Consider the following 27,653-nt stretch of genomic DNA (forward strand, 5'->3'; position numbering starts at 1 on the left):
TTATTTTCTCAGGCTTCTTAACCTCTTGTACCAGTGGTTAGAGGCACAGCCCCAGTGGGGTGAGGGGGCAGGGGGCCCGCTGACCGGCTCACAGGATGCAGCAGGTGGAAGACTGGGGTGCCGGGCCGCCGTTACAAACTTCTGTGCCGGCTGCAAGAGAAGACAGGACGGTGAGCGGTGAGTGAGAAACGGGCGCGCCAAGCTCCTCCCCTCCACACACCCTGCAGGAGGAAGGGCAGAGACGGGCTGGTTGGCCTAAGCCGATTAGCCCAGCAGTTACTAGTTTAGCCCTTGGTGACACTCCAGCCTAGGCCTCTCTGAAGCTGGCTTGTTTCTATTGGTTCCCTCCCCTGCGGGACGTTTCAGGGAATGGCGACAAAAGTCCCAGAGCGCAAGCGAAAACCAAGGCAGCAGCTCACAGGTTCTGATTTGGGGGGCGTGCTGAGTGGTTCCAATAGAGCCACGTTCCCGCACTGCAGGGTGAAGGTGAACAGGTGCAGCAGCGCAGGGAAAGACACCGCGCACGCTGACTCCTAGCTCGCTTCCTGTCGTTTTCTATGCGTCTGCTGTTATCTCAGGCTGGCGTGGGAGCGGAGGTAGAGTTTCTGAGCTCCCTAAGAGGGCACTGCTGATTGATTATGGAACAGAGGAGCTGTTAAGAGTTCACGCTATTTCAGCGGGGCTTTCCTTCCTTTTATAGAGGAGGTAACACTCAGTTACTTCCCTCCTGAGTCCCGGCTAGGACGCCAAGCGCGCCCCCATGCTCTCCAGCTACGCTGAATCAGCAGGGCTGTTCCTGTGGGGTGGGCCTCCCCACGTGGCCACCTGTGCCCTGTGCAGCCAGGAGCCCTGGTGCGCCGACCACAGGGCCTCCTGAAGGCTGGCTTTTCCCCGAGTTGAACTCTGTTGCCTCGTGCCCGGCCCTGCAGGCCGAGGCCCGGCTGTGTGGTCTTGGCGGCGGCAGGTGTGGAGCGCAGACCTTTTTTGGCCGCCGTCCTCTCCGCCTCCTTCCTCTGCTCCTCCTCCAGGGCCTTCACCTTCACCTCGTACTCGTCAGCCAGGGTCTTCCACTCCTTCCTGTTGTTCTGCAGCCGGTCGAACATGGGCAGGATCTCCTCGTGGAAGCGGGAGAACTCCTGGAAAGGGAACCGAGAAGTCAGGCCACAGCCCCAGTGGCTCCTGGGCGGGCTGGGCTGGGGGGGGGCATGGGGGTGCCACGTGCCCAGCAGAGGGCTGAAAAGGGAGAAGGACGTGGGGGGTTGTGTCCTTGAGGTTAGAACAGGAGCTGTGGGGCGAGGTCCCCAAGAATAGAGTAGAAAGCATCAAAGCAGAAGGGACGTTCCCCCGGCAGGGGGGGCTGGGAAGGCGGCCCAAACGTGCAGGTGTTGGGGCTCCTTTGCCCTCTCTCATACGCACATCGCACGTCACACAGAGCCCACGCTCGCCCAGGAACACGTGTGAACGCCCGCAGGCTGTGTGGGTGGACGCACGTGGGGAAGGCAGTGGGAGGGGAGTGCTTGGTGGTCCCCGGCAGTGACCACCTCAGGACCAGCATGTGCACCCTGGTCCCGCCTCCCTCCCCAGCACTGACAGCCCCCCCTTGGCGGGGGCAGAAAAGGGAGCTGGTGTTTCGGTAAAGGGAAGCGTGAGACCTCGGGGGCTGGGGTGGGGAGTGGAGCAGGAGGGACGTCACTCAACTCAACCTGAAAACCTCCTCGGAGTGTGGGGTCTGCCCCCCCCAAGATGGGCGGGGCCTGTGACGTCATGGTGTGTGTCACTCGGGCGGGCTCTGCCCCCTCACTCCCTTGCCAGTCCCTGGAGCTGATGTCACAGCACCTGTCCCAGCTCCTTGGCATGTGTCCCACTGTCACTGGGCTGTGCCCGGGTGTTTGCTGGGCTGCGTGCACCCAGCTGGCGACAGTGGACCACCCCCCTCCTCCCAGGGTGCAGACACTGAACAAATGCACTGCACGTATACTGCAGTCAGTGCCCTGAAAACAGCGTGCAGCCCTGGGCAGGGGCGCCTTAGACGGGGTTTGGGAAGGGACATTTGAGGTACGACCTCGAGGTGAACAGGAGGACGTTCTGGGAGGGAGAAACTGGGGGGGCTGATGGGGAGGGGACCCCTTGGGGTGACGCTGAGGATTTCGATTCCGAGTGCAGACTCAAGGGGGATGGGAGCCACCGTCCCCCCCGCACCCCCCCCCCTGCCCATTCCCCGCCCCTCCCCTGCAAACCCAGCCAGGCCCTGGGCCACCCCGCTCACCTTGTACACGAACGTGCACACAAAGTCAATGAAGCCGACCTGCAGTTTGGGGAGCTCGGCCGCCTTGTTCCGGTCCATCATCGGCTTGTGGGGGAGCAGGGACACCGTGAGGCACCTGGTGGCAGGCGTGCCTGACACCTCCCCAAGCCCCCAGGACTCAGCCCCACCCCGGCTCGGTGAAATTGTCCACGGAGACAAGAGAGCAGCGCCCTGGGGATGAGCTGGCCTTGGAAGGGAAAGCCAGGACGCCCCTTCCCTTCCGACCCACAGCCCCGTTCTGGGGAGCTGCCCTAGGCAGCGCTGGGCTCAGGCCACGTCAGCCAGGCGTGGAGCGCAGAGCCCCTTCCTCCAGCTTCCCCCCCCCACCTTGAGCTATCCATGGTGCTGACCCAAGGCCTGGCTCGTGACTCCCAAGGGGGCAAACCCCCATGCTCTTGAAGGAGCTGTCCTTGGTGTCCAGACTCTGGACCCCCCCCCTCCCCCACCCCCACCCTCGGTTGCCTGCTGGCAGGCCCTTCCTCGGAGTTGCCCTCTGTCTGGAACTCGGCGTGCTGGAGTGAGCCATGCAGGACCCTAGAGGCCTGGCCCGGAGGAGACTGACAGGCTGCCTGCCCTTCCCCCAAGAGACTTTGCTAGTTGGTCAGGGCACCCTTTCCTGTAGCCTGCGCCTGGCCCAGAGCCTTCCCAGCCCGGTGCTCAGAGAGCTCTTCAGTCGCTGGAGTTGGCTTGTGAGACAAAATCTCTCTCCATCTCTTCTGCCCATTGTCGGGTAATGCTCGTGCCCTTGTCCCCATGCAGGTGCCACTTCGGTCTAGCAACAGGCTCCTGACCCCCACATTGCTGAGCTGAAGGTCCCGGCATCGTTACAGCCCTGAAGGCAGACTGAGTTCCAGCCACGCCCAGACGGGCCTCCCTCCCTCCCCTCCGCCCCTGTGACCTGGCGACCGTGCGCACAGGTCCAAGCCCCAGGGTCCTTCCAGTACTGGACAGCCCTGCCCCCCGGTCCCCGCCTCCTCTCCCCCTCCTCCCTGCAGAGCTGCCTGGGCCCGCGGAGGCCTTCGGTCATGAGCCCCAGTCCAGCTCTGCAGCTTCGGCAACGGCTTTCCATCACTGCAGGCATCACAGTTTTACCCAACCCCTGCCTTTTCCGCAATTTACCCAGATTCGGTCCCAGCTAAATTCTCACCAGATTCACGTCACATGACCCCACAAAGCGAGAGTTAGGTCCCAGGACCCCAGACCCCCGGGGTCCCCTGTCCGAGGCTCCCAAGCACCGTGATGGGTATGTGGAGGATTCTGGAAGCAACACTCACGATGGGCTGCTGATCCAGAACTGTCCTCTCCAGGTCCCCTTGTTCCCAGAACTCAGCTGCCACCAGCAGAGCGACCTGAAAGGCACACGGAAGGCAGGCGTGCTGTGGATTCGGTGATGGTCAGATATTGTCCTGAGATCCTGTCAGGTTGGCCGGTGCCCTTGGTCTTCTGCACCCCAGACTTTGGTGTCCCTACTATTCAGGTTGGGAGTGCGGCAGCCCATTCCACCGTGGCGGCACTGGCTGGGCCCCAGAGCTGGGCAGCAGCCCTCGGCACTAGTTGCAGATGAATGGCTCTGTTCCCGCATCCCAGGCTGCACCTGGATGCAACCCCGTGAGGACTGGCAAGACGTCTGGGGCCCCGCGTGACTCTGACCTTGCTCTGGACTTCCCAGGGCTTGGTGATGGCAGACAGGTCACACGCCGTCATCATCATGGCCCTGTGGGCAGACGGAGCTCCAGGCACATCCACACTGGCCTCCCCCCTTCCCCTCCACCTCTGCAAGGCCCGGTGACCGTGGAGGCACAGGTCCAAGTCCCAGTGTCCTTCCGGCAGTGGACGGTGCTACCCTGCACACCACTCCACGCCTCCCCCACGCTCCCCGTCTCCTCGCCCCTCTCCCTAGGCAGCCAGGGACAGGAAGGTCAGCAAGTGCTTCTGGGGGACCAGTGATTTACACATACTTCCTAATTGGACCTCTGGGACAGGCCTGGGGCTGGACGTAGTTCTGAATCTGCACTTTGCAGGTGAGGGACGGAGGCTCATGAAGCGAGCACGGTATGTAATTGTGGACAAGGCCGTCCACCCCCAAGTCCTGCTGCTGCTCCCCTGAAAGGAGAGCGGGCGAGGCGAAGCGTTGGTAGGAGGCGCTGAAGCTGTGAGAAGTGGGCTGTTCTTGCTGTGGAGCGTCTGGGCCCTGGGGCTCGCGGTCCTGCGGGGGAGGCGTCGCCCTGCACTCACATGACTATCTCCTTCCGCGTCGTCTCCAGGGAGAGGTACTCCACCCAGCTGTTCCTGTCCTCGTAGTTCTGGGACTCATCCACAATCTTCTGGAACATCGTCCTCTTCCTGAACCCCAAGGACAAAGGGAGGGAGTTGACCCCCGCCCCCTCACGCCACGCAGGACCACACGTCCTCCTTGATCTCCACCCCACACGCCCTTCCGGGAGAGGAACCGAGGTGGGGAGTGCAGCCTTTGTGGGGCCCCGGGGCGGGTTGTCTGCCTGGAGCCCCAGGTGCCCCCCAGCCAGGCTCCCTCCCCATGGGGCCCCCTGGTGGTCTCCACGAGGCGGGTGGGCGGTGGCACCCACTTGAAGTAGAGTGCCAGGTCTGTGGCGATGATGGCGATGTCCATGAGGTGGATCACGTGCTCATGCTGCCGCCGGTTCAGGTTCTGATAGATGTTGAGGGTCTGCAGGCGGGGCTCTGGTCACAGGTGCGTCCCCCCCACTCCCCGTCCTTTCCCCTCCCCCACCCCTCCTGGAGGTCATCCGTCTGTCCCTCTTGGCGTTGCTGGCCAGCTTCTACCCAAGGGTCATGGGCCCCAGGCCCAGGTGGCCGCACATTGCACCGGGAGGCCCCCACCCCCCCTCTCCCCCCCAACACTCCAGGGACCTGAGCCCACCTCACCCCCTGTGAGGGCATTTCCAAACTGGAATCACCAGGCCCATCCCATCACCCCCATCGCCACCACCACAAAGCCTGCCTCCCTTCTCCAGCGCCAGAGCTGTGTGGTGTGGACGCTGGCAGTGGAGTTCCAGGGGTGCAAGCGAAGGTCAGTCGGCCAGGAAATACAGCAAGAGAGCAAAGGGAGGGCACGCACCTCCTCGGAGAGCAGGAACTTCCCGAACTCCAGGTGATGTCGTTCCAAAATTGAGGAGCCGTGGAGCTTGGCTAAAGGGTTCTGGGATCTGTCACGGAGGTTTAATGAAAAGCAAGCAGTGGTCAGGAGCCCCAGAGCAGCCTGTTTGCCCCCAGCTCCCCCCATGAGGAACGGGCACCCCTGTGGGTGTGGCAGCCCCTCAGAGGCGAGCGCTCTCCCCAGCCGCTCTGCTGGGAGGCAAGCTCTCCGCAGGCCCCTCCCCGGGGACGCTGTGGCTGCCTCCAGCGCACAGCCACGTGGGCGCCCCAGGAGCGCGCCTACTTCATCTGGTACAGGTTGTTGGTGCCCCGGTGGTCGATGTCGTGGCACAGGCCGGCGGTCACCATGGCGAAGGCCTCCAGGTCCGTGTAGTAGCTCTTCAGTTTGCCCGTCTGCAGAGACAGGAGCCCATGATCCTGCAGCCCGTCAGCACCCTCGCCTGCCCTTGCTTCCCTGCTCTGCCGGGTGGGGGCAGGGGCGTGGGAGGCGGGGAGCTGGGCCCGACCCCACTGCCCCTTCCCAGCTCACGTGCTCTCCATCCACTTCCCGGGCTGGGGGTGTGCGCCAGTCAGAGGGGCCTCTGCCCTTGAAGGCCCCCACCTCCCACGTGGAGGGGCCGCCACCTAGGGTGCTGCCCTTGGAAGTGGGAGGGTCTTCACCACCCTGATCAGACGGGTGAGCCCTCTCCCCACCCCCGCCACACCCACGCACCATGAGAAGCGTGAACATCGTCTGGGCCACGTTGAAGCCGTGGCGCCAGTTGTGGTAGGTGATTCTCCGGTACCCCTTGCTCACGGAGAACAGGAACCGCACCAAGACCTGAGGGAGGTGGAGACGTGGGCTCCAGGCACCGAGCGCCTGGTCCCACCGTCGCTCTCCCAGCTGACAGCTGTGGGAAAGGCCCACGTCCCGTCCCCGCCCCACCACTGGCCTTTCGTGGGTGGCACCTGCCGGGTGCACCCGGGGTGGCAGGCAGCCGGAGGGGTGGAGCCAAAGCCAAGAGCAGGGCATCTGGGCCTCCGTCCTATTGCGAAGCCCCAGATTGAGACACGGACCCCAGGAGAGGGGGCTGGGATATTTCAGAAGACGAGGTCCATTGCAGCCATGGGTATCTGAATGCGGCAGGATGTGTGGGCACCTGGCCCAGTGACGGGGGAAAGGGGATGGTGGCTGAAGGTCCAGAGGCCGAGGGGTGGCAGAAGGGTGAGCACTTATCTCTGGACAATAGAACATGGGCCCAAGGGAGCCTCTCATTGCTTCCACTGTGGTTTTTAGGGCCAGAAATTATTTGGAAACTTTTTATTCTGTTAATACTTTCTACAGTTTATTTCTTTTGTGTTTTCCCTTTGTTTTTTGTACAATGTCTATAGAAAATGCCAGCCTGCTGCACTTGTTCTCCAGGGCACAGAGAAAGACGGTTCCCTCACTTGGCCTTGGGGAAGCAGATGCTCCCTGAGGTGTGAAGGTGGAGGCAGGGCAGAAGCTGGAAAACCACAGGGAAGCAGCACAGCTGGGAAGGCTGTGCCCCTCTCCCTGGGACAGTCTCTGAGGGGCCCTCTGTGCTCACACCTAGAGGGTGCTGTGTGCTTTCTGCACAGGTGCTGGGCTGCTTCTGTCTCCTCTTCCTCCAAAACCAAACACCCACTGCTGCCCAGTGATGCACTTGATGATCAGACTGCCTGGAGTACCTGTGTAACAAACTTCCCATCCATCCGTCCGTCCGTCCGTCCGTCCGTCCGTCCGTCCATCCATCCATCCATCCATCCAGCCAGCCAGCCATCCAGTCAGCCAGCCATCCATCCATCCATCCATCCAGCCAGCCAGCCAGCCATCCATCCGTCCGTCCGTCCGTCCATCCATCCGTCCATCCATCCACCCACCCACCCATCCATCCATCCATCCATCCATCCAGCCAGCCAGCCACCCACCCATCCATCCATCCATCCAGCCACCCACCCATCCATCCATCCATCCATCCATCCACCCATCCATCCATCCACCCATCCATCCATCCATCCACCCATCCATCCATCCACTCATCCATCCATCCATCCATCCATCCATCCATCCATCCATCCACCCATCCATCCATCCAGCCACCCACCCATCCATCCATCCATCCAGCCAGCCAGCCAGCCAGCCACCCACCCATCCACCCATCCATCCATCCATCCACCCATCCTTCCATCCTTCCAGCCAGCCATCCAGCCAGCCACCCATCCATCCATCCACCCACCCATCCATCCATCCTTCCATGCATCCATCCACCCATCCATCCATCCACCCATCCACCCATCCACCCATCCATCCATCCATCCAGCCAGCCAGCCAGCCAGCCAGCCAGCCAGTCATGTATTCTAGGCACACTTGCCCTGAATATTTTGCTGGCCTGCCTGTCCATTCTGTAATGAACATGTTTGCCCCCAGACTTCCTGCGGGACCTGGGACTCCTGACCACCTCTCCCTGAACTGAGACCCTGATCATGAATGACCCCTCACCTCCTGGGGGATCTGGAACTTTCGAACCACTCCCAGCTCGTAGTACATCTGGATGCCACATTTGACCAGCTCCAGCTCCGTGCACTCCAGATCAGAGAAGTGGAACTCATAGATATCAAACTTGGTGGGCCCCGGCAGCTCTTGCTTCTGTGGGAAGGATTGTGGGGCTGAAGCGGGCAGGCCCACCGAAGCCCCGCCTGTTTCTTGTCTCTTCTCCTCTCAGGACACTCTGTCCAGCATCAGACACCCCAGGTGTCCGGTAACATCAAGCCAGTAGCCTGGGGCACTCACATCCCCTCCCAGCTCAGCCCCCTTCCTCTCCCCTTCTCCCACCTGTGGCCCAACAACGAGAACTTGCCAGCTGGGCAGACACGGTGATGTTGTCAGGGAAACAAACACAAAGATACGCACATACACAGGCACACGCAGAGAGAGACAAGAACACGTGAATATACAGGCACACGGAAGGACACACAGACACATGCACTGACACGGGCACACACGATGCGCAGGAACGTGGACGCGTATCAGCGGCAAACATCACAAGCTCACGCTCTGTGCCCAAGCTCACTCCGGCCTCCTGGGAATGGAGGCGTTCCCCGCCCCCCTCAGGCCCGCCCAGTCTCCACCTGGGGGCGGGAGTCAGGTTCTGACCAAGATTCTCCCCAGCTCATCTTCCTCGCATTCCGCAGGCTCCTTCCCGAGACGCTCTCTTGTTGGCTAGGAGAGAGACCGTGTGCTAAGAGACAGAGCGACAGTGTCAGCTACACCCCTCCTGACTGTGGGACAAAGTGACATTGGGCACGAAAGAACAGCGGGAGCCTCCAGGAGCCCCGGCTGAGGCCTCTGGCTTCAGAGACGGCGACGATGAGAGCCCAGCCGGCTCTCGGTTCCTACGTGTCCCTGCCTCTCCACGCCTGTCGAAGCTCTCCACTAGGGCGATGACGGTGGAGGCCTTGCACTGCACGACCAGAAGGGCCGTGGTCGCTGCCTGCCCACAGCTGAGGGCCTGGGGCCCAGGGAAGGGCTGCCCAGCCGTGCGGCGCGGCGAGTGGGCTGCAGGTGGTGCCTCTGCTGCTGGGATGCCCCGCCTCCCCGCGGGGCACCGACATACCAGGATCAACTGGATTTCGTCCCTGTCGCATCTCACGTGGTACAGAACCATGTCCTGGGCGATGTCCTTGCGGTTCTCCAGCCTGTTCATCTTGTCGTAGGTGTCGGCGTTCAGCGCCGACCAGCCCAGGAACTGCGTGAGAGACTGCAGGAGCGCGTCACCCACCACGGGCCCCCCCGGTGCGCAGGGGGCTCCCAGGGGGCCGGCCTCCAGCCCCTGGGATGGGGCCTCACAGCTCCTCCCGGGCTCTCGCGCCGGGTCAGGGCCCGGAGCAGGCGGTGTCCCCGCCACACAGGCGTCGCCTCTGGGGCCCACTGGACAGGCGCTTACCTCCATCAGGAGTTCGTCCTGCTCATCGAAGGGCTTCCCGTCTTTCCTGTTGTAAAACGTCGCGACCCCCACAATCTCCTCCTTCTTGTTGACGATGGGCATGGAGAGGACGTTCTTAATGACCCACCCAGAGTCGTCCAGAGGCCCTTCCTGCGAGGAGAGGCGTCTGGAGCTGACCGCTGCCCTGGGCCTGGCCCTGGCCCGGGCCCGGCTTGTCAGCCAGGGAGTGTGAACCTCGCTTCTTCTGCCCTCAGACTGTGGAGACTGGGTCACTGTTCCTGTCTGTTGGCCCCCAAGGGTGTGTGCTGTGACCTCTCCCCAGAGGAGAAGGGAGGCCTTGTCCACAGGGGCAGCCTCGCTGTGTGAGTGCTGTGGTCGCACAGGGTCCCACCCTTGGAAGGCCCCCCGCTTGACTGAGTGCCCTGCTGCCAGGTTCCTAATAATTGTTGAGCAAGGGGCCTAGCACCCCCGTCCCAGTGGGCCTTACAGTGGGTCCTAGCTCACATCCCACTGATGCCTGGCCGGTGAAATAGGGACCCTGGCCAGTTCCTGGAGGAGGCCCCGAGACACAAAGCCCGTCTCCACTGGTCCACTTGACCTAGGCCTACTTCAGAAAAGAGCCCGCCCTGGTCATGTGTCCCCACATGGAGCAGACGTGAACCCTCGCCAGGCACAGGCGTGCCCAGCCAACACGCAGACCTGTGTGTACGGAACACGTGTTTGCTGCCGTTAGCCTGTGAGACGTGAGGTTGTTCCCTAAACAGTCCCTCCTTTCTGAGTCACAATGTCTTCTTTCCTAAGTACCACACGCTTTCTATGAATGAATAGACGGGTACCTGAAATTTGAACATTTCATCAGCCTGGGCGTTCATAATGTTACAGATCTGAAAAAGGACCAGAAACACAGTTTCACTTGAAGCGGCCAGATGTACAGTATGACTCTAACATAGACTCTGTCCAAGCTGAGGAGCTTCCAAGTGAGCAAAGCCGGGGCACACGGGCCGGTGGGAAGGGCTCCGGGGGACTCACAAAGCCACTTTCTGCCACGTAGGTTGGAAGGCCACTGGCGAGGGCCCAGTGGTCGGCGGGGGGTGAGCTGTGGGAGAGAAGCAGAGGGTCAGAGGACCAGATGCTCAGCTGTGTGTTCGTGCTGATTCCCGCCTCTGACCCCAGGTGGGCTGTGGGGAGCTGGCAAGGACTGGAAGAAGACGGGGGAGGCCAGGGGTGAGGTCTGGGGGCGCCTGAGTGGCCTCACTCCTCCTCTGCCCACGCTGAGGCCCCTTGCCCTACAGGGGGCCGCACGCGTCACCCCTGAGGGCCTGGCCCTGGATCCCAGTCCCTGCATGGGACCTGCGGGCTGGGGTCCTGACAGGCTAGTGGGGCCACGGAGGCCACACGGCCATGCGGCTGTAGGGCTGGTAATGGCCAGCTGCCGCCTGCCAGTCTCTCTGGGCTGCCCTGAGCTCCACGCGGCTCTGCTGCCCGCTGGGCTGGGTCCCCTCCTGTCCCGCCCCATTGTGTGTGCAGTGTTGGGCCTCCCCTGCCGGGGGCTCTACCTGCTGGGCTGTCTGGGTCAACCAAAACGAGACCCTGAGGGCCTCAAGGGCCAGTCGCTGCTGACAGGGCCGCCTGGACAGCTCATCTGACCCCCTGGGCACCCGCACCAACAGCCGTGGGGCTTCGGGCCTCCTCAGGCCCCCACTCATTTCCTCCCAGACCAGTAAGTGGGCCTCCCTCCCCACCGCATCCCGCCGCGCCCCCCAGCTCAGGGAGCACCAAGGTGTGCGGGGCCGAAGCCGGGGCCGCTGACTCCGCCGCGACAGGTCCTCAGCCCAATCCAGCCGGGGTCCGGGGTGGTCCTGCCCTTGGGCAGTGCTCCTCATAAAAGCCCGACACTTACGGGATGACCTTGATGTCTTCCTTGCCATGGAGGATGTAGTCGATGACTTTGTAGAAGACGATTTCCTGAGAAACAGACCCAGCAAGCGTGAGGGGCTCCCCGACGGGAACCCGTCAAGACATATGCCCACATAACTGCACAGAGGCACACAGGTGCACACGATGTACACGCGCGCCAACCGTCGTGGGACACACATTACGCACTCTGGTTTACATCTGTCTTCCCTCCGTCTGTGTCCCACTCAAGCCCATGCAAAAACTGGGCCCTGTGCTCCTTCACACATATGCACGCAGCTGACCCAGGCCTGTACGTCTGTGACACACACGCACACACACACACACACTCACACACTCACATAACTATGAGAAGCCGTGGTCACAGCCAGCCTTTGCGCAGAGAATCCTGCATGCACTTGGCATGGAATCCTCTGATGCCCTGTTATTATCCCCATTTGACAGGAGGGGAGACTGAGGCATGGCCACGCTCTGAAGTATGACCCGGGTTGGACGCACAATAAGTGACAGAGATACCTGCCCATGTCCCTACCCTGCTCAAACACACCCACGAAGCCCCACTCAGGCAGATGTTACAATGATTTAAGAATAGGGCAGCGAGAGGTTAGGGTCAACCAGAACCGATGTTGGTCTTTACAACCAGGCTGACAACCCTTGTCAGGAGACCAGGCCTGGCCCTCGGCCCCAAAGCACTGCAGGGCTGGAGTCAGGGGAGATGGCCCCGGGGGCCTGACCTCTGCAGCGGTCAGATAGCCAGCCGGCCCACAGCCTCGTCCTCGGCGCCCACACCCTTCCCCTAGCCTTCCTTCCCTCTCCCACCCTGGGTCGGGCCGGGACAGGCCCCTTCCCACCCTGGGGTTGGAGCCAGGAAATCCAGGGTGCACAGGCAGGGCCTGTCCCTCCCCCCAACCCCATGACTCACACGGCCGTCAGGTGTGCGTGGGCCTGAGTACGGCGGGGCTTCCCCCATCAGCACAGGCCACACGTCAAAGAATTCCTGGGTGGAGGAGAGAAGGGAGTGAGTCACTGAGTCAGCGGCGGAGCTGGGCGAGGCTGGCCGGGAGGTCCTTGGGGCGCTGAGGCCTCACCTTCTCCTTGGTCATGTCCAGGAGGCCCACTGAGTATCGGTCGCAGTTCAGATAGGCCCGCACAGTGTAGAAGGCCTTGTGGAACTGCCTCTCGATGTCCGTCAGCTCCTCAAACACCTTGTTGGCTGACCACAGCAGCACCTGGGGAGTGACATACCTGTGGGTCGTGGCCACACCTGCCCACACCCGTCTGACCACAGCGGCACCTGGGTGTGAGCTGTCACGCCTGAGACACACACATTCACACACGCTCTGACCTCGGAGCCCTGGGGGACACTGGTGACGGTGCCTCTCCCAACAGGGCGCCGGCACCAGGCTGAGATCCAAGCGCGTGACTCCCTGCTCCCTGCCTCGGGCCCTGCAAACCTTCTGGAAGGTAAAGTCTCCAGTCTTTGGCCACATCCCTGCCGCTCACTGCCTGGTGCTGGCCTCAGGCTGGGTTGGTGAGGGAATGAGTGAAAACTGAAATCGATTGCCATGAGCTTGAAGGGCAAAGATCTGCCCAGCCAGCCCTCCATAATTAGCCTGTGAGAAGCTGGGGCTTGAGAACAGGAATTCATTGTTTCCTGGAGGTCAAGTGCTTTTGTGGTCTCTGCAAAGTGAGTTGAGAGTGGCCCTGGCCAGACCCTGCCCCAGACATTGACGCCCAACTGGGCCCCAGGCTGCTGTCCAGGGCCACCCATCGGGCTCTCCTCCCCCCTCCTCAGCCACGGCCCACAGGCAGGTCCCTCTAGACCCCACCCTTTCACACTCACTCACCACCTCCGTGCCCTCTGACCTTTAATAAGGGCGGCCTGGTGCCCAGCCCCTCCGCCTCCACTGCAATTCTTCCTTGCCTGGCTCCCTCCCTGCTGGCCACCCTCGGGGCCCTCTGCAGCACCTGCACCCTTTGTTGTTACAGGTAGGGATGGGCACTGGAGACCCCACTTGCCCTAGAGTCCTTTCACCAGGAGGCAGCCCACTGCCCATCTCGCTCTATTGGTAGGGGAGGCTTTCCCAGCAGCCCGGCCCCACCCTCTCTGTGCCCACTTCTCCCCATTGGTGGAGGAGGCTTTCCCAGCAGCCCGGCCCCGCCCCCTCTGCACCCACTTCCCCCCATTGGTGGAGGAGGCTTTCCCAGCAGCCCGGCCACGGCCCCTCTGTGCCCACCTCTCCCCACTGGTGGAGGAGGCTTTCCCGGCGGTCTGCCCCCGCCACCTCTCTGCCCCGTGTGTCTGAATCGCACTCCCACTGTGACCTCAAAGCTCGCTCTGACCAACCACAGGGCCTTTGCACAAGCTCTGTTCTCTGCCTTCACAGCCCTCAGCCCAGAACTTTCTCATCCTTGAGTCTCAGCCTAAAGTGGCTCAGGGAAGGCCCTCCTTGAGCACCTGCGGCACCAGATGCCCTGCAGCACCCCATCTCGTCCCCGGCCTCTCAGATGTACAGTCTCATTGTCTCCGGACTCGACCGCAAACTCCATGAGGTTGGGAGGCACAGCTTTTTCATGGCTAGAGCAGCACCTGGCCCCTGAGTGCTCAGCCTGCATTTGCAGAGTGCGTGGGAGGCGGCGAGATTCGCTGTTCTAAGGATCTTTAATCCTCCCAGCATTCAGAGGGCAGAACCTCACTATCCCATTTTACAGGTGGGGAACCTGAGGTCTCGAAGTTACTTGACTTTCCCGAGGTCACAGAGCTGGGGAGCCGCAGATCGGCATCCTTACCCAATGCGCGTGGGGGGAAGGTAGAGAGTTCCGTGCCGGGTGCATTCATTTCCAGGCCGTTAGCGGCAGGGGACTGAGGTGCTTAGTCACCAGCTGACAGAGGAAGGACATGCAGGGCAGTGGGTGTGGGTGACCATGGAGCTCCCCCTCCCCCGACACATGTGCGAGACTCCCAGGTGGCAGACTCTCTGAGAGACCCGCGTGCCAGTGAGAGCAAGTCTGTGAGTGTGGGTGTGTGCGAATGTGTGCATCTGAGTGTGAGTGTGTGTGAGTGCTAGTGTCCTGTGCATCTATCCCACAGGTACTCGCTGAGCTATCCCTGGGTACCAGTCCTGGTTGGGACCAGAACCCATGTCACAGATGTCAGGGTGGGGGAGGTCGGGCGCTCAGGGATGTCCTGGACAGCTGAGCTCAGGGGTGAGGGTATCTGGGCCACACACCTAATTTCTGAGCCATCTGAGTAATTCAGTCCCCAAACTCATCCCCTAGGAGGGGGACAGAGTGAGAAGGTGTCCCCGCACAGCCTCTAGGCGAGACCTTCCTCCACTCTCCACCCTGTCCCCTCCTTCTGTCCCAGCAGAGAGTGTCCTGTCTCCCCTGCCCTCCAGTGCCCCAGTCGGACCAAGGACCAGTCCCCACGTTGGACCCTGCTCTGAAGCAGGTACTAATATGGCCCCAAGGAAACGGGGGCTCAGCGGGCCAGGCAGCGTGTCCACGGTGGTCTGAAGCCAGGAGCGCGGGCCACCCCAGGCCTCTGCCCTTCCCTTCTTCCTGTTTCCATTTTTAACTCTGTGAGTTGCGTCCAGGGTGCACCCTGAGTGAGGTGCAGGCATCTTCAGAGGCACCTGTAGCCACTGCCAGGTCAGGGTTTAGAGTTTTCCAGCCCCCAAGAAGGGGGCTTTCACTGCCAAGGGAGTGGGTTCAATCCCTGTTTGGGGAACTAAGATCTCACAACCCATGCGACCAAAAAATAAATTAAATTAAATTAAAAATTAAGAAAATTACATTAAGGCAAAGGTAATAAATATGCAAATGCATTGCTTCCTCATTATTTCGCTACAGTTCACTGTTTTCACACTCCTAAGGTTTCTGATGGTGGAAAGGAGGTCCACACTGTGGCCCGTCTCTTCCCAACCTCACGTCCAGTGACATCGCGGTGGGAGCTGCGATGACAGAACCAGCCTGCACCACCCGGGGTGGAGGAGAGCCAGCCCCTCCTTGCTGCTTCAGACTCACATATCCTGACCTCTGAACGCTTCCACTTGTTCGCAGATCAGGGCTGCGCGACAGCATCTGAGCCTGTATGCTCTCTCTGTAGCTCCTGCATCGGGACGTCTCCCACCCCATCCTGGGAGGGGCAGCACACATGCTCCAGTCTTCACACCAGCCAGTGGGTCATGGACAAAAGCACAGCCTGGGGGGCAGCACGGAGGCCAAGGCCCTGCACCCCTGGGGACTTTCATCCAGCTGTGGTGCAACATGGACCGTTGGGCAGGGGGAACCACAGCTAAAGCTGGCCAGTCAGCTTGACGCAGCAGGTCTGAGATAAATTCCAACATCCCAGGACCAAACCTATGATTTCTTTGTTGCTTCTATGGCCTCTGACCAAAGTGGCTGAGACACTCTCAAAAAGGGATTAACGGGAGCCCCTGAGCCAGAGTCCATGGAGATAGTGATCAGGAAGGACTGACAGTGGTTCTTGACTTGGGGAGGGGGGCCTAGGACCCTGCAGGGCTGCTAAGGTCTGGGGGAGGGAAGGGTGGGCACTGTGCTGAGAACTGCTTTAATTGGAGGTCGGGGCTCCCCTACAGCACGAGGAAGAAGCGGGCACCAGGCTGAACCACAGGCAACGTGGCAGCCAGGCTTGGTTCATTTTAGACTTTTCTTTTCAAAAAGAGCTGTGAGGGAGAGCTGTGAAGTAATTAGGTTTCTTTAAAATGCCATTCAGAGTGTAAGGTCTCAGAAACGGCTTTCTACTGGGATTAGGCGACGTCTGAGTGGAAATCAAAGCACTTAATTGAGACGTGTATGCCCATTGTTGGAAGTTCCCTTTAGAACTCCCACCGAAAGCACGTCTGTACGTGCACGCGGTCTGAAGAGCTGGAAACGAGTCTCCAGATAGTCGTGTTTCCTAAGTGTCAGAAATTCATTTACTGGAATGATATTTATTGCCTGCTTTAGGTCTGGTATAACTTGACAACAGAACAGACAAAAATCCCCAACTCTTAGAATTCACTTTCTAAAGTGAGGAGCGGGTGGCAGCTAGAACATGAAAAACCAACCAACCAGAAGGCTTGGCACAGGGAGATGAGTAAATGCAGGGGATGCGGCAGGTGGAGTTGGGGAGGGAATACAGGGCCAGAGTGTGGGGATGCTCAGGTCGGGGGAGATCTCTCCACGGAGGAGCCATGGGGTATGTGGGACGGTATTCTTGGCAGAGGGGCCTGCAAATACAGAGGCCCCTGAGGGGAGCATGGCTGGGGCGGAATGGTGGAATGGGGTGAGCCAGAAAGGTGCAGGGGGGTCCCTGAAGACCACCAAGTGACAGGACCTAAGTTTTCAAAGTATGGCTCTGACTGCTGAGTTGGGGTGGCTGATGAGAGGTGCAGAAGGACAGGGACCCTGAGACGGTCTGCATGAGAGGGAGCAGAAAAGCAGGGTATCCAGAGAGGGAGGTGGGGACTCAGGACATGACAGGCAGAGAATCAAAACCCTGGCTTCTCCTGAGACCTGACTTTCCTATAGAGGGAACACAATCCCCTGGGGGAGATCCACTGGGGGAAAGTGTGTGTGGTGGGGCAAGACCCAGAAAATGCTCCAGACGTGCCTCACTAGGCCCGCACCTGGGGTATGTGGGGCTGGATTTGAATCTTGCCTTGAGGCAACTGTTATGGAGCTGCTGATACGAATTTGGGGAGATGTCTTCACAGCAGTTAGGTTAAGGGGCTTGGCCGAGAGGAAGCTGGGAGAAAGCAAGCCTCAAAGCAAGGGCAGAATGAGAGCCACTCAGAACACCTCCTCCAAGGGAGATGGGCTAGACCTCACCTAGGGCAGATGGACACACAGCGAGAATATTTGGAGAAATAAAGCCTGGAAACCCCTGGAATTTGATGAAAGACATGCATATTTCCACCCAAGAAGTTCAAAACACACCAAGTAGGATGAACTCAAAGACACCCACACCAAGACACATTATAATCAAGCTGTCGAAAGACAGAACCTTGAGAGCAGCGAGAGAAGTGACTCATCGCATACAAGGGATCCTCAGTAAGTTTATCAGCAGATTTCTCATCAGGAACTTTGGGCCCAGAAGGCAGTGGCCTGATGTATTCAAAGTGCCTAAAAGAAGAAGAAAAAATAACAGCAAAGCTGTCCTTCAGAAGCGAGGGAGAAATTGACGTCCCCAGAAAAACAAAAGCTGAGGGGGTTCATGACCACTAGACCTGCCCTGCAAGAGCTGTCCTGCAGGTGAAATGAAAGGACCTCAAAGCTGTATGGAGAAATAAAGATCCCAGCAAAGGTAAATACATGAGCAATTACAACAATTGCTGGAATTATTGTAACGATGAAAACTATAAGACATCGCTGAAATAGATTAATACTTAGAAAGACATCCTTTGCTCATGAATTGGAAGACTTAATATTGTTACAGTGTCAATACTACCCAAAGTGACCTACAAATTGAATGTAATCCGTATCAAAATCTCAATGATGTTCTTGCAGAAGTAGAAAAACCCATCCTAAAGCTCATATAGACGCTCAAGGGACCCTGAATAGTCAAAACAACCTTGAGAAAGAACAAAACCGGAGGCCTCATATCTTCTGATTTCAAAGCATAGTACAAACCTGTATTAATCAAAACGTGTGATACTGGCATAAAGACAGACCTACAGACCAAAAGAATAGCTTATAGAGTCCAAAAATAAACCCTAGCATATATGGCCAAATGATTTCTGACAAGAATGCCAAGACCATCCAGTGGGGAAAGGGCAGTCTTTTCAACAAATGGTACCAGGAAAACCAGATATCTACACGCAAAACTATGAACTCAGAAGAAAACACAGGAAAAAAGCTTCATGACATTGGATTTGTCAATGATTGCTTGGATATGAATTGAAAGACACTAACAACAAAAGAAAGAAATAGCAAACTGGACTTTCTGAAAATTAAAAACCTTTGTGCATCAAAAGACACCATCAACAGAGTAAAAAGGCAACGCACAAGGGAGAAAATATTTGCAAATCACACTTCTGATAAGGGATTAATACCCAGATTATGTAGAGAACTCCTAAAATTCAACAACAAGAACAAAAACAAACAACCAGATTTAAAAATGGGCAAAGAACTTGAATAGACATTTCTCCAAAGAAAAAATACAAATGACCAATAAGCATATGAAAAGATGACCAATATCACTAATCATTAGGGGAATGCAAATCAGAACTACAGTCAGAACTAACTAACAGCCGTTAGGATGACTAGTGTTAGAAACAAAACAAAACAGAACACAAGTCTTGGCAGGGATGTGGAAAAATCGGGACTGCCTTGCACTGTTGGTGGGAATGTAAAATGGTGTAGACACTTTGGAAAACAGTATGGAAGTTCTTTCAAAAATTAAACAGAATTACCATATGATCCATCATTTCCCCTTCTGGGCATACACTCAAAAGAATTGAAAGCAGGGTTTCAAAGAGGTATTTGTACACCCATGTTCACAGCGGCATTATTCACAATGGCTAAAATGCGGAAGCAACAAAAGCGCCCAGCAACAGACGAATAGATAAGCAAAGTGCGGCCTGTACATACAATGGAATACTATTCAGCCTCAAGAAGGAAGAAAATTCTGTAATATGATACAACAGGGACGAACCTTGAGGACATTCTGCTCAGTGCAATAAACCAGTCACAGAAAGACGAGTACTGTAGGGTTGCACCTGTATGAGCTAAACTCACAGAAACAGAAAGTAGAATGTGGTTTCCAGGGGCTGGGATGGGGGTACCGGGGAGTTAGTGCTTAATGAGGATAGAGTTCCAATTTGGGAAGCTGTGTAGAGTTCTGGAGATGGACGGTGGAGATGGTTGTGCAACATGAATGTAGTTAATACCACTGAACTGTAGATTAAAAATGATTAAGATAGTAAATTTTTTGTTATGTGTATTTTACCACAATGAAAATAATTGGGAAAAATTAAAGGGATGCAGAAATATATACCATGCTGACAGCAATCAAAAGAAAGCTAAATAGTTATATTAATTTTATACAAAGCAGACTTCAGAAGAAGAAAAATGATCAGGAGTAAAGAGGGCTATTACATAACGATAAAGGGGTCATTTCTCCAAGAAGACATAACAGCCCTTACTGTGTATTATGCACCTAACAACGGAGCACCAAATTCCGTAAAGAAAAACTACTAGAACTGCAAGAAGCAATGGATAAATCCACTACTATAGCTGGAGACGTCAATGTTCTTCTTTCAGTGAATTGATAGATCCAGCAGGCAGAAAATCAGTAAGAAAATAGTTGAACTAAACAGCAATGGATATAATGAATATCTATAGACTACTTCATCCAACAACAGCAGAATACACATTCTTCTCAGGGTCACATGGGACATTCGCCAAGAGAGACCATACTCTGGGCCACAAAACACATCTTAACACATTTGAAAGAATTAAAAATCATAAAGAATACATTTTCATACCACAGGGCAATAAGCTAGAAGTCATTAACAGAAAGATGTTGGAAAATTCCAAAACAGATTAAACCATACACTTCTAATTAATACATTTCTCTTGAGAAGAAGTCTCAAGAGAAATTTAGAAAGATGTCGAACTAAATGAAAATGGAAATACATACATGTCAAACTTTGTGGGATGCAGTGAAAGCAGTGCTTGTAGGGAAATTTACAGCATTGAATGTACATATCAGAAAAGAAGAGAGATCTGAAATCAATAATCTAATCCTAGGAAACTAGAAAAAGAAGACTAATTTAAGCCTAAAGGAGGCAGAAGAAAATAAGTAATAAATTGTAAAACTCTCTGCCCCCCAATTTAATAATCTAGATCAAATAGCTTAGATTAAATGAATGTTTCAATGCCTTGAAAGACACAAACTACCAACACCCACAGAAGGAGAAATAGAATAATCCTAATAGAGCTATAAGTATTAAAGACATCGGATCAATAATTAATAACCTTCCAAAAAGAAACCACCAATCCCTGATGGATTCACTGGCGAATTCTACAAAACATTTAGGGAAGAAACTACACCAATTCACTACAATCTCTTCCAGAAAATAGAAGCAGAGGAAGACATTTTAACCCATTCCCTGAGGCCGGCATTACCCTAATACAAAAACCAAATAAAGCCATTACAAGAAAGAAAAACTACAGGCCAAAATCTCTCGTGAGCATAGGTACCAAAATTCTTAACAAAATATTAGTGAAACAAATGCAATAGTATATATAAATAATTATGCTCCGTGACCAAGTGAGAGTTATCCCAGGTGCACAAGGCTGGTCCAGCATTTGAAAATCAATTAATGTAATCCATCATATTACCAGGCTAAAGAAGAAAAAAATAACACGATCACATCAATTGATGGAGAAAAATATTTGACAGAATCGAACACTCATTCGGAATAAAAGCTCTCAGCAAAGTGGAAATAGAGGGGAACTTGGTCAACTAGATAAAAATTCTACAAAAACCCTACAGTGGATGTCATACCTGATGGTGAGAAACTGCTTCTTTCCCTAATACTGGGAGCCGGACAAGGATGCCCCTCTTACCGCTCAGTCAGCATCGTACTGAAAGTCCCAGCGAACGCAATAAGGCAAGGAAAGGAAGAACAATGGATAGACATGGGTAGGGAAGGAGAAAAACTGTCTTTGTTTGCAGATGACATGATCATCTATGTGAAAATACCAAGGGATCAATCTTTAAAACCTCTTGGAACTAGTTATTGTCTTAAGGTCACAGGATAACAAGGTTGACATACAAAAGTCAGCTGCTTCCCTTTATACCAGCAATGAACAATTGGAACTTGAAATTAAGAACACAATACCACTTACATTAGTATATCCAGGATGGGTAAACAATAAGGGCCTACTGTACAGCACAGGGAACTATATTCAATATCCTGTGATAAACCATAATGGAAAAGAATATTCAAGAAGAATGTATGCATATGTACAATTGAATCACTTTGCTGTACAGCAGAAATTAACACAACATTGTAAATCAACTACACTCGATTTAAAAAAAAGAGAATGTACAACTTCTGTTTTTCCAAATGCACTGGTAAGAGAATGAAAAGACAAGCTATACTTCTGGAGAAAACGTTTGCAAAATACATATCTGATAAAGGACGTAAACCCCAGTTTTACAAAAAAAACCCTTAAAACTAACCAGTAAGAAAACAGACAACATAATTTTAAATTGGGCAAAAGATCTGAACAGACACCTCACCAAAGAGTAGGCTATACAGTTGGCAAATGAGTACATGAAAAGATCCTCCACATCATTTGTCATTAGAGAGTTGTAATTTAAAACAATAATACGAAACTCCTATTAGAATGACTAAAATCTAAATAACTGACAATACCAAAAGCTGACAAGGATGCAGAGTGACAGGAATTTTCATTCATTGTTGATGGGAATGTGAAACGGTACAGCCACTTCTGCACAATTTCTCACAGAGTTAAACACAATTACACCATATTATCCAGCAATCACACACCTTGGTATTAACTCAACCGAATTGAAAACTTGGACCCACACAAAAACCTGTCTACAAATGTTTATAGCAGTTTTATTCATAATTGCCCCAAGCTGGAAGCAGTCAACATGTCCTTCCATGGGTGAATGGCTAAATAAATTGTAATGCGTCCAGACATTGGAATACTATTCAGCAACAAAAAGAGATGGGCTGGGAGGAGATATGGGGATGTATGTATATGTGTAGCTGATTCACTTTGTTATAAAGCAGAAACTAACACACCGTTGTAAAGCAATTATACTCCAATAAAGATGCTTAAAAAAAAAAAAGAAATGGGCTACTAAGCCATGAAAAGACACGGAGGAACCCTAAATGCATATTACCAAGTGAAAAAAGCCAGTCCTAAAAGGTTCCATACCATATGATTCCAAGTGCATGACATTCTACAAAAGGCAAAACTATGGAGACAGTGACAATATCAGTAGTTGTCAGGGCTTTGGTGGAGATGGGGGTCTTTAGGGTGGTGAAATGATTCTTTATGACACTGTAATGGTGGGTACATGTCATGATGCATTTGTCAAGACCTATAGAAATTTACAGCACAAAGAATGAACCATAGTGTTTGCAAATTTAAACATCATTTGGTAGGTTGGGGGATTCCAGGAAGGAATGCAGACTGTGACAAGAAAATGCAAGAGATCTCCTCACGGAAGCGGGTGGGGAAAATGTGCTGACCTCAGCGTTTTTGGAAATACATGGCGTCTGCAAGAGTAAAGGCAAAGGAACTGCACACATCTCTGTGCTCCAGTGATGAACTTGTTTCTCATGGGTCACAGGTACCCTGCTGTACGCGTGCAAGGGGGCTGGACAACGACGTTAAGTGGACGGCAGAGGACGGGAGCCAGGGGTCTCCGTGTAGCGTGGGGGGGTGGGTGGCGGAGGCCAGAATGATCCACGTGGGGATGATGGGGGTTGGTGGCATCAGCAAGAACTCAGGCTTAACTTGATACAGATGCAGATGGTTACACGCAGAAGTATTTACAGACGTGCACCTGCATGGGCTTGCAGACACACACCTATCTCCTCGCTCCGTCAGCTGAGAGGACCTAGAAGCTATGACACGCCAAGCCAAGATCACACCTGGTGCCCAGGTCGTTGTTTCTAAGACCGTCTCCAGCAAAAAGAACCAGTACTCCTTGAGGAATGGCTAATTCCAGGACTGGGACGGAAAATACAAATGAGATGGAAGCATTTTGTAGTGCCAGAGAATAAGGAGGTGCAGAACCCCCAAACCAAAAAAATCCACCCACCAAACAACCAAACAGATGGGGTCGATGGGCATGTCAGAGGGCGCAGGAGCTGCTGAGAAAACAGGCTGAGCAAAGAAATCAGTCGGGTCGCGCCGGAAACACCCGAGAGTCCCGACTCACAGACAAATGTCGGCAGAAGGAAAGAAGCGGGCCGAACAAATCCCCCGTGCAACCCCGTCCCCACAGCGTGGGGCTGAGTCCACCTGGTGGCCTTCCGACGTGCCCTCCGGAGCCCCACGCTGCAGTCCCTCTGGCCGCAGGCTTCCAGCTCCTCTGCGGCCTCAGGCCCTGCCCAGCGCCCTCTCTCACGCCCTGCCCGCCCCACCGTGTCCGCGCCCCCTACCGCCTTCTGCACGGGCCACAGAGGGTGGAGCGCCGTGTCCCCCCGGGGCCCCCGGGCCTCCTCACTCAGGGGGAAGCCGACTGCAGTCCTGGAAGCCATTGCTCTCCTGTGTGGCCAGAGGCAGAGCCCACCGGGAGGCTCGGCCGCGGACTGTGGGACCCTCAGCCCCTGCTCTACGGTCATAATCCGCCCCTGCTCCTTCCACAGAAGGCTTGAGGCAGCTTCTAGGGAGGAATGCTGACGCCCGTGTTTGCAGGTGGTCACAGCCCCGCGGCCCGAGGGCGAGGCACCCGGCGTCGCTGCCCTCAGCTCGGCATACTCACAGCTCCGCGTCCGCAGCCACGGAAGCCCCGGGCCCTCTCCCTCGGCTGCCCGGGTGCCCCCAGAACCATGTGCCTCTGTCCAGAGACCAGGGTGGGGGGACCTGGCCCCACTCAGGCAGCCCGGAGGGCCTGCAGCCGGCGGGGGTGCCCTGGCTGGCAGCGCGTGCGGGTACCTGGCCTCGGCGTGTCTCGCAGTTGTGCAGGTAGTTCAAGTGGTAGATCTTCAGGTTTAACGTCCCGAAGTTCAGATACTTCAGGAAGACCTGAAACGGGAGTTGTGGCAACAGCAGGTCAGAGCCCTGGTTTCCAGATGCGTGCCCAGGTGTGCGCTTGTGCAGGAGACACCCAGCTGCCTGGAGGCGGGGCCGCACGCGCAGCACGGACCTCAGCCTGCGGGCCGTGGACTTGTACACAAACGTGTAGATGAGCCCTCGGAGCCGAGCCTAGGAGAGGTGCCTACACAGACGTCACCTGCCAGGCGTGGGCCCCGCCGGGCACTGGACCGTGAAGACCCGGGGACAGACGCGTGTGCGTGTCCAGAGGGCTCCCGGGGACAGACGCGTGTGCGCGTCCAGAGGGCTCCCGGACACTCACGTCTTCATCTTCACTTGTGAAGCACGGGCCGTCCAGCTTGTTCACAGCCATGATCACAGCCACAACATCTTTGCCGTTCATGATGGGCGTGGCCAGGATGTTCCTTGTCACATATCCGGTCAGCTCATCAGCAAAGGAGCTGAAGTGGGGACACTGCAAGGCAAGAGGAGAGAAGGGAGAGCCCGTCGCTCTGCGGACCTGGAGTCTTGGTCTCCCTGGTCCCTGGGGGTCAGGGCTAAGCTGCCCAGGCCAGGGCTGAGACCCAGGTGGCCATGCCCCGGGTATCAGGAGCCTGGGAAGCACATGAGGACACAGCCAATGGCCTGCCCTCGGGGCTCCAGCCTGCCTCAGTCTCTATCACCCCATCTCAGAGCGAGCGACCCCCAGCTCTCGATCCACGGGCTCTGCAGAGGCCTTGCAGGCTCTGCACGCCCCCTGGGCTGCGGGCAGACCTAGCTCCTCCCACGTCTGCTGCCATCTGGCCGACTGGCCTTCTAGATGTCTCCTGAGTCTGTCTAGTCTGCCTGTCCCCAAGCCCCTCCTTGTCTAGGCTGCCATCTCCTGCTGCCCTCAGCCACCCGGGGCCACCTCCCATACCCAGGACCTATCTGCCACGCCCCAGGGGGCGTCTCCTGGGCCCATGCTCCAGCGGGCTTCCTGCCCCAAGATGAGACCTTTGCCCAACTCTGGCCCCCAGGGCAGGTTCCTCCAGCCTTAGAGTTGCTCTTTGGGGCCTCTCCCTAGTCAGTGGAAGGGCTCTCAGGTCTGTCTCCACAGGGAACAGCTCATCTGAGCTTTGTCCTGGCCCAGTTGATTGAGTGCGACCAGCCTCAGGCCCATTGCCCCTGATCTCACTGCCAGAAACACCTGCCCGCCTCTGTCCCCATTCCGAGGATCGGCATCCACCCTCCGCCGCACAGAGAGGACCTGGGCCTTGGTGTTTCCCTGCCCCTCCGGCCCAACCCACTTCTTTAAAGTGCCCCCAGCTCTCTGCTTCCACTGCCCAGACCCAGCCATCGGTCACCACAGCATCCCGGGCCCCCCGCCTCCTGACCCAGCTGTGCTCCGCACGGCTTGTGCAGTCCTGCCCCCTCCTCCCTCCTCTGAGCCACCCCGGCTCCTGGGAATTTCCTCCCACGGCCAGCCGCCCACCTCGACAGGGTCTAGATGCCTTGGCGACATGCCGGACCCTCTGGGACCTCCTGCCCGGCTGCCTCCCCATGAGCCCTGGGGTCTCAGGGGCCACAGAGGGGTGGCGGGGTGACATCACAGCCCTGCGGCGCCCCCTCTGGCCACCACTGTCCACACCCCCCCGCCACGGTGGGACACAGGCTCTGTCTCAGTTTCCCCTCCATAAAGTGACATCTGGGCTTCATGATACACTTATTGGAGACTCGACTTTTTGCTGATTTTGACCCTGGTCTCTGCTCCACTGCAGCGTAGCCCTGAGGATTAAGGCGAATGCCATGCCCCTGCCCCATGAAGGAGGCATCTAGCGTGCTGGGCAGTTGTGAAAACATCAGAGGGAGCTGAGCCCCAGGGAGAGACAGCCCCGCCCCGGGGCGGGCACAGGCAGTTTGAACCAGACCCTCAGAGACACCAAGAGCACAGGTGGGGGGTGCAGCTGGAGGCTCACAGAAGGGAGGGGGCAAGATGTAGTGGGAGAGGCGGGGGTGGCAGGGGAGGCACTCATTGTAGCCCCCCATTCCCCCCATTCCTGCCGCACTTCTGTTCCTGGTAATTTATGCTCCTGACATCCCAATTCACGGGTGACCCGTTTCCTAAAAAGGAAGTGAAGATGAAGCTAATCTGAGAGATTACTATATTCAGGTCGCTGGGCCGAGGCTTGTTTGAGCAGATAAGTTTAAGAGGATTGCAGCCAAGGAGCCAGGGGTCTGGGGGTCCGTCCACACGTCCGTTTGTCTCCAGGGACGAGGGGACATTGGCTGCTTTGGCGGAGGCCCGTCCCGCTGGGTAACGCCCTCTGGATTCCTTCACAGAAAGTGGAGGAGGTGAGCCAGCCTGAGGCTCCTGCTTCCCGCTCCCAGGCCATAGCAGCAGCCCTCTCTGGGGTGGGACGGAGGGGACGGGAGAAGGCGGCCGGCTCTCCCTGCGCCCCCTCGGGGCCCTGTCCCTCACACGTGTCCAACAGGCGTGGTTCCCCCCAGTCCCAGCCGCCCTCTCCCCTGGGGCATCTGTCCTCCTGGCACCCCGCCCCACCCCCAGAAGTGTCATTGGCCTCCCCCTCCCTCCCGTCCAACCAGAACCTGTCCTCCCAGACTTCTCCGCTCCAGGCACTCACTGTGTCCACCCCTCCTGCCCCCTCCTGGACCAGCTGCTGCTGCTGCTTCTTCTTTTTTGGCTGTGATGCCTGCAGATCTCAGTTCCAGGACTGAACCCAGGCCGTGGCAGTGAAGCTGCCGAGTCCTAACCATTGGACGACCAGGGAACCTGGACCAGCTTCTCCTGAACCCCCAAACTTGCTCGCCCCAGTGAGCAGTATGGTTAGGGCTCTGGGGTCCACTGGCCCCTCCATTCTGGGCCTCTGCGCCAGCCCCTGCTCAGACGCCGTCCTCCCAAACCCCCATCCAGGGAATCATAGGTCAAGGGGGCAGCAGGGCCTGCCCAGGCTGCCCTCCCAGCCACCCCAGGGCCTCCTTCCTTCCCGCGAGCTCTGGCCTGGACCTGTTCCACTTGCCTCTCTGGCCGCCTTCCTAAAAGCCGAGGGCCCCCTCACAGCCAGTGGGCTGACCCATCCTTCGGGGACTGTGGGAACACTTCGCCAACTCCCACGAGGCCCAGGACCCACCTCCGTCACATCCTTGACATTCACCACCTTCTTGGTCTGAGCCACGTGGCCCACGACCCCAATGTCCAGCGGGAAGAAGATCTCGGAGTCAGGAGGCACCAGGCAGTCCTCCAGGGCGCTGCCGGGCTGCACGCTGAAGAGGCGCGTGGCGAGCTCGGCCGTGCCATTGCGCTGGCGGTACATGAAGAGGCTGCAGCGGTCGGCATGCAGGATGGAGCAGAGACGTCGCAGGATCTTGAAGACCACGCGCTCCATGTTCACGCTCTCCTGCATGTCCTGCACCAGCTCGAACAGGGCCGTGCTCTCCTCCACCTGGCACAGCTCTTGGAAACTGGTGCAGCCCGCCGGGCACCCATCCTCGCAGGCGCTGGCCACATCCTCAGGGCTCAACTTCTTTCCAAAGTACTGGTCCGCAAAGCCAGGGTTCTGGTCCAGGAACGTCTGCACCTGCTCCTCGCTGAGGCTCAT

At 56.6% G+C, this 27,653-nt stretch overlaps 1 protein-coding gene across 1 annotated transcript; it reads right to left on the reverse strand.

Moving 5' to 3' along the window:
- Positions 1-88: 88 nt before the first annotated feature.
- On the reverse strand, positions 89-27,653 carry PDE6B (phosphodiesterase 6B). The gene is made up of 22 exons (XM_060011899.1): positions 27,186-27,653; positions 24,377-24,529; positions 23,956-24,045; positions 12,387-12,527; positions 12,221-12,295; positions 11,285-11,349; positions 10,414-10,480; positions 10,221-10,268; positions 9,385-9,534; positions 9,055-9,198; positions 8,595-8,660; positions 7,941-8,087; positions 6,153-6,260; positions 5,724-5,833; positions 5,403-5,490; positions 4,891-4,991; positions 4,541-4,648; positions 3,956-4,019; positions 3,580-3,654; positions 2,267-2,350; positions 980-1,136; positions 89-150 (listed from the first exon to the last, which is right to left on the reverse strand). Exons 1-22 carry the CDS (start codon positions 27,651-27,653, stop codon positions 89-91), a joined length of 2,571 nt encoding a protein of 856 aa, XP_059867882.1.

Source organism: Delphinus delphis, chromosome 5 (assembly GCF_949987515.2).
Source record: "Delphinus delphis chromosome 5, mDelDel1.2, whole genome shotgun sequence".
NCBI lineage: Eukaryota > Metazoa > Chordata > Mammalia > Artiodactyla > Delphinidae > Delphinus > Delphinus delphis.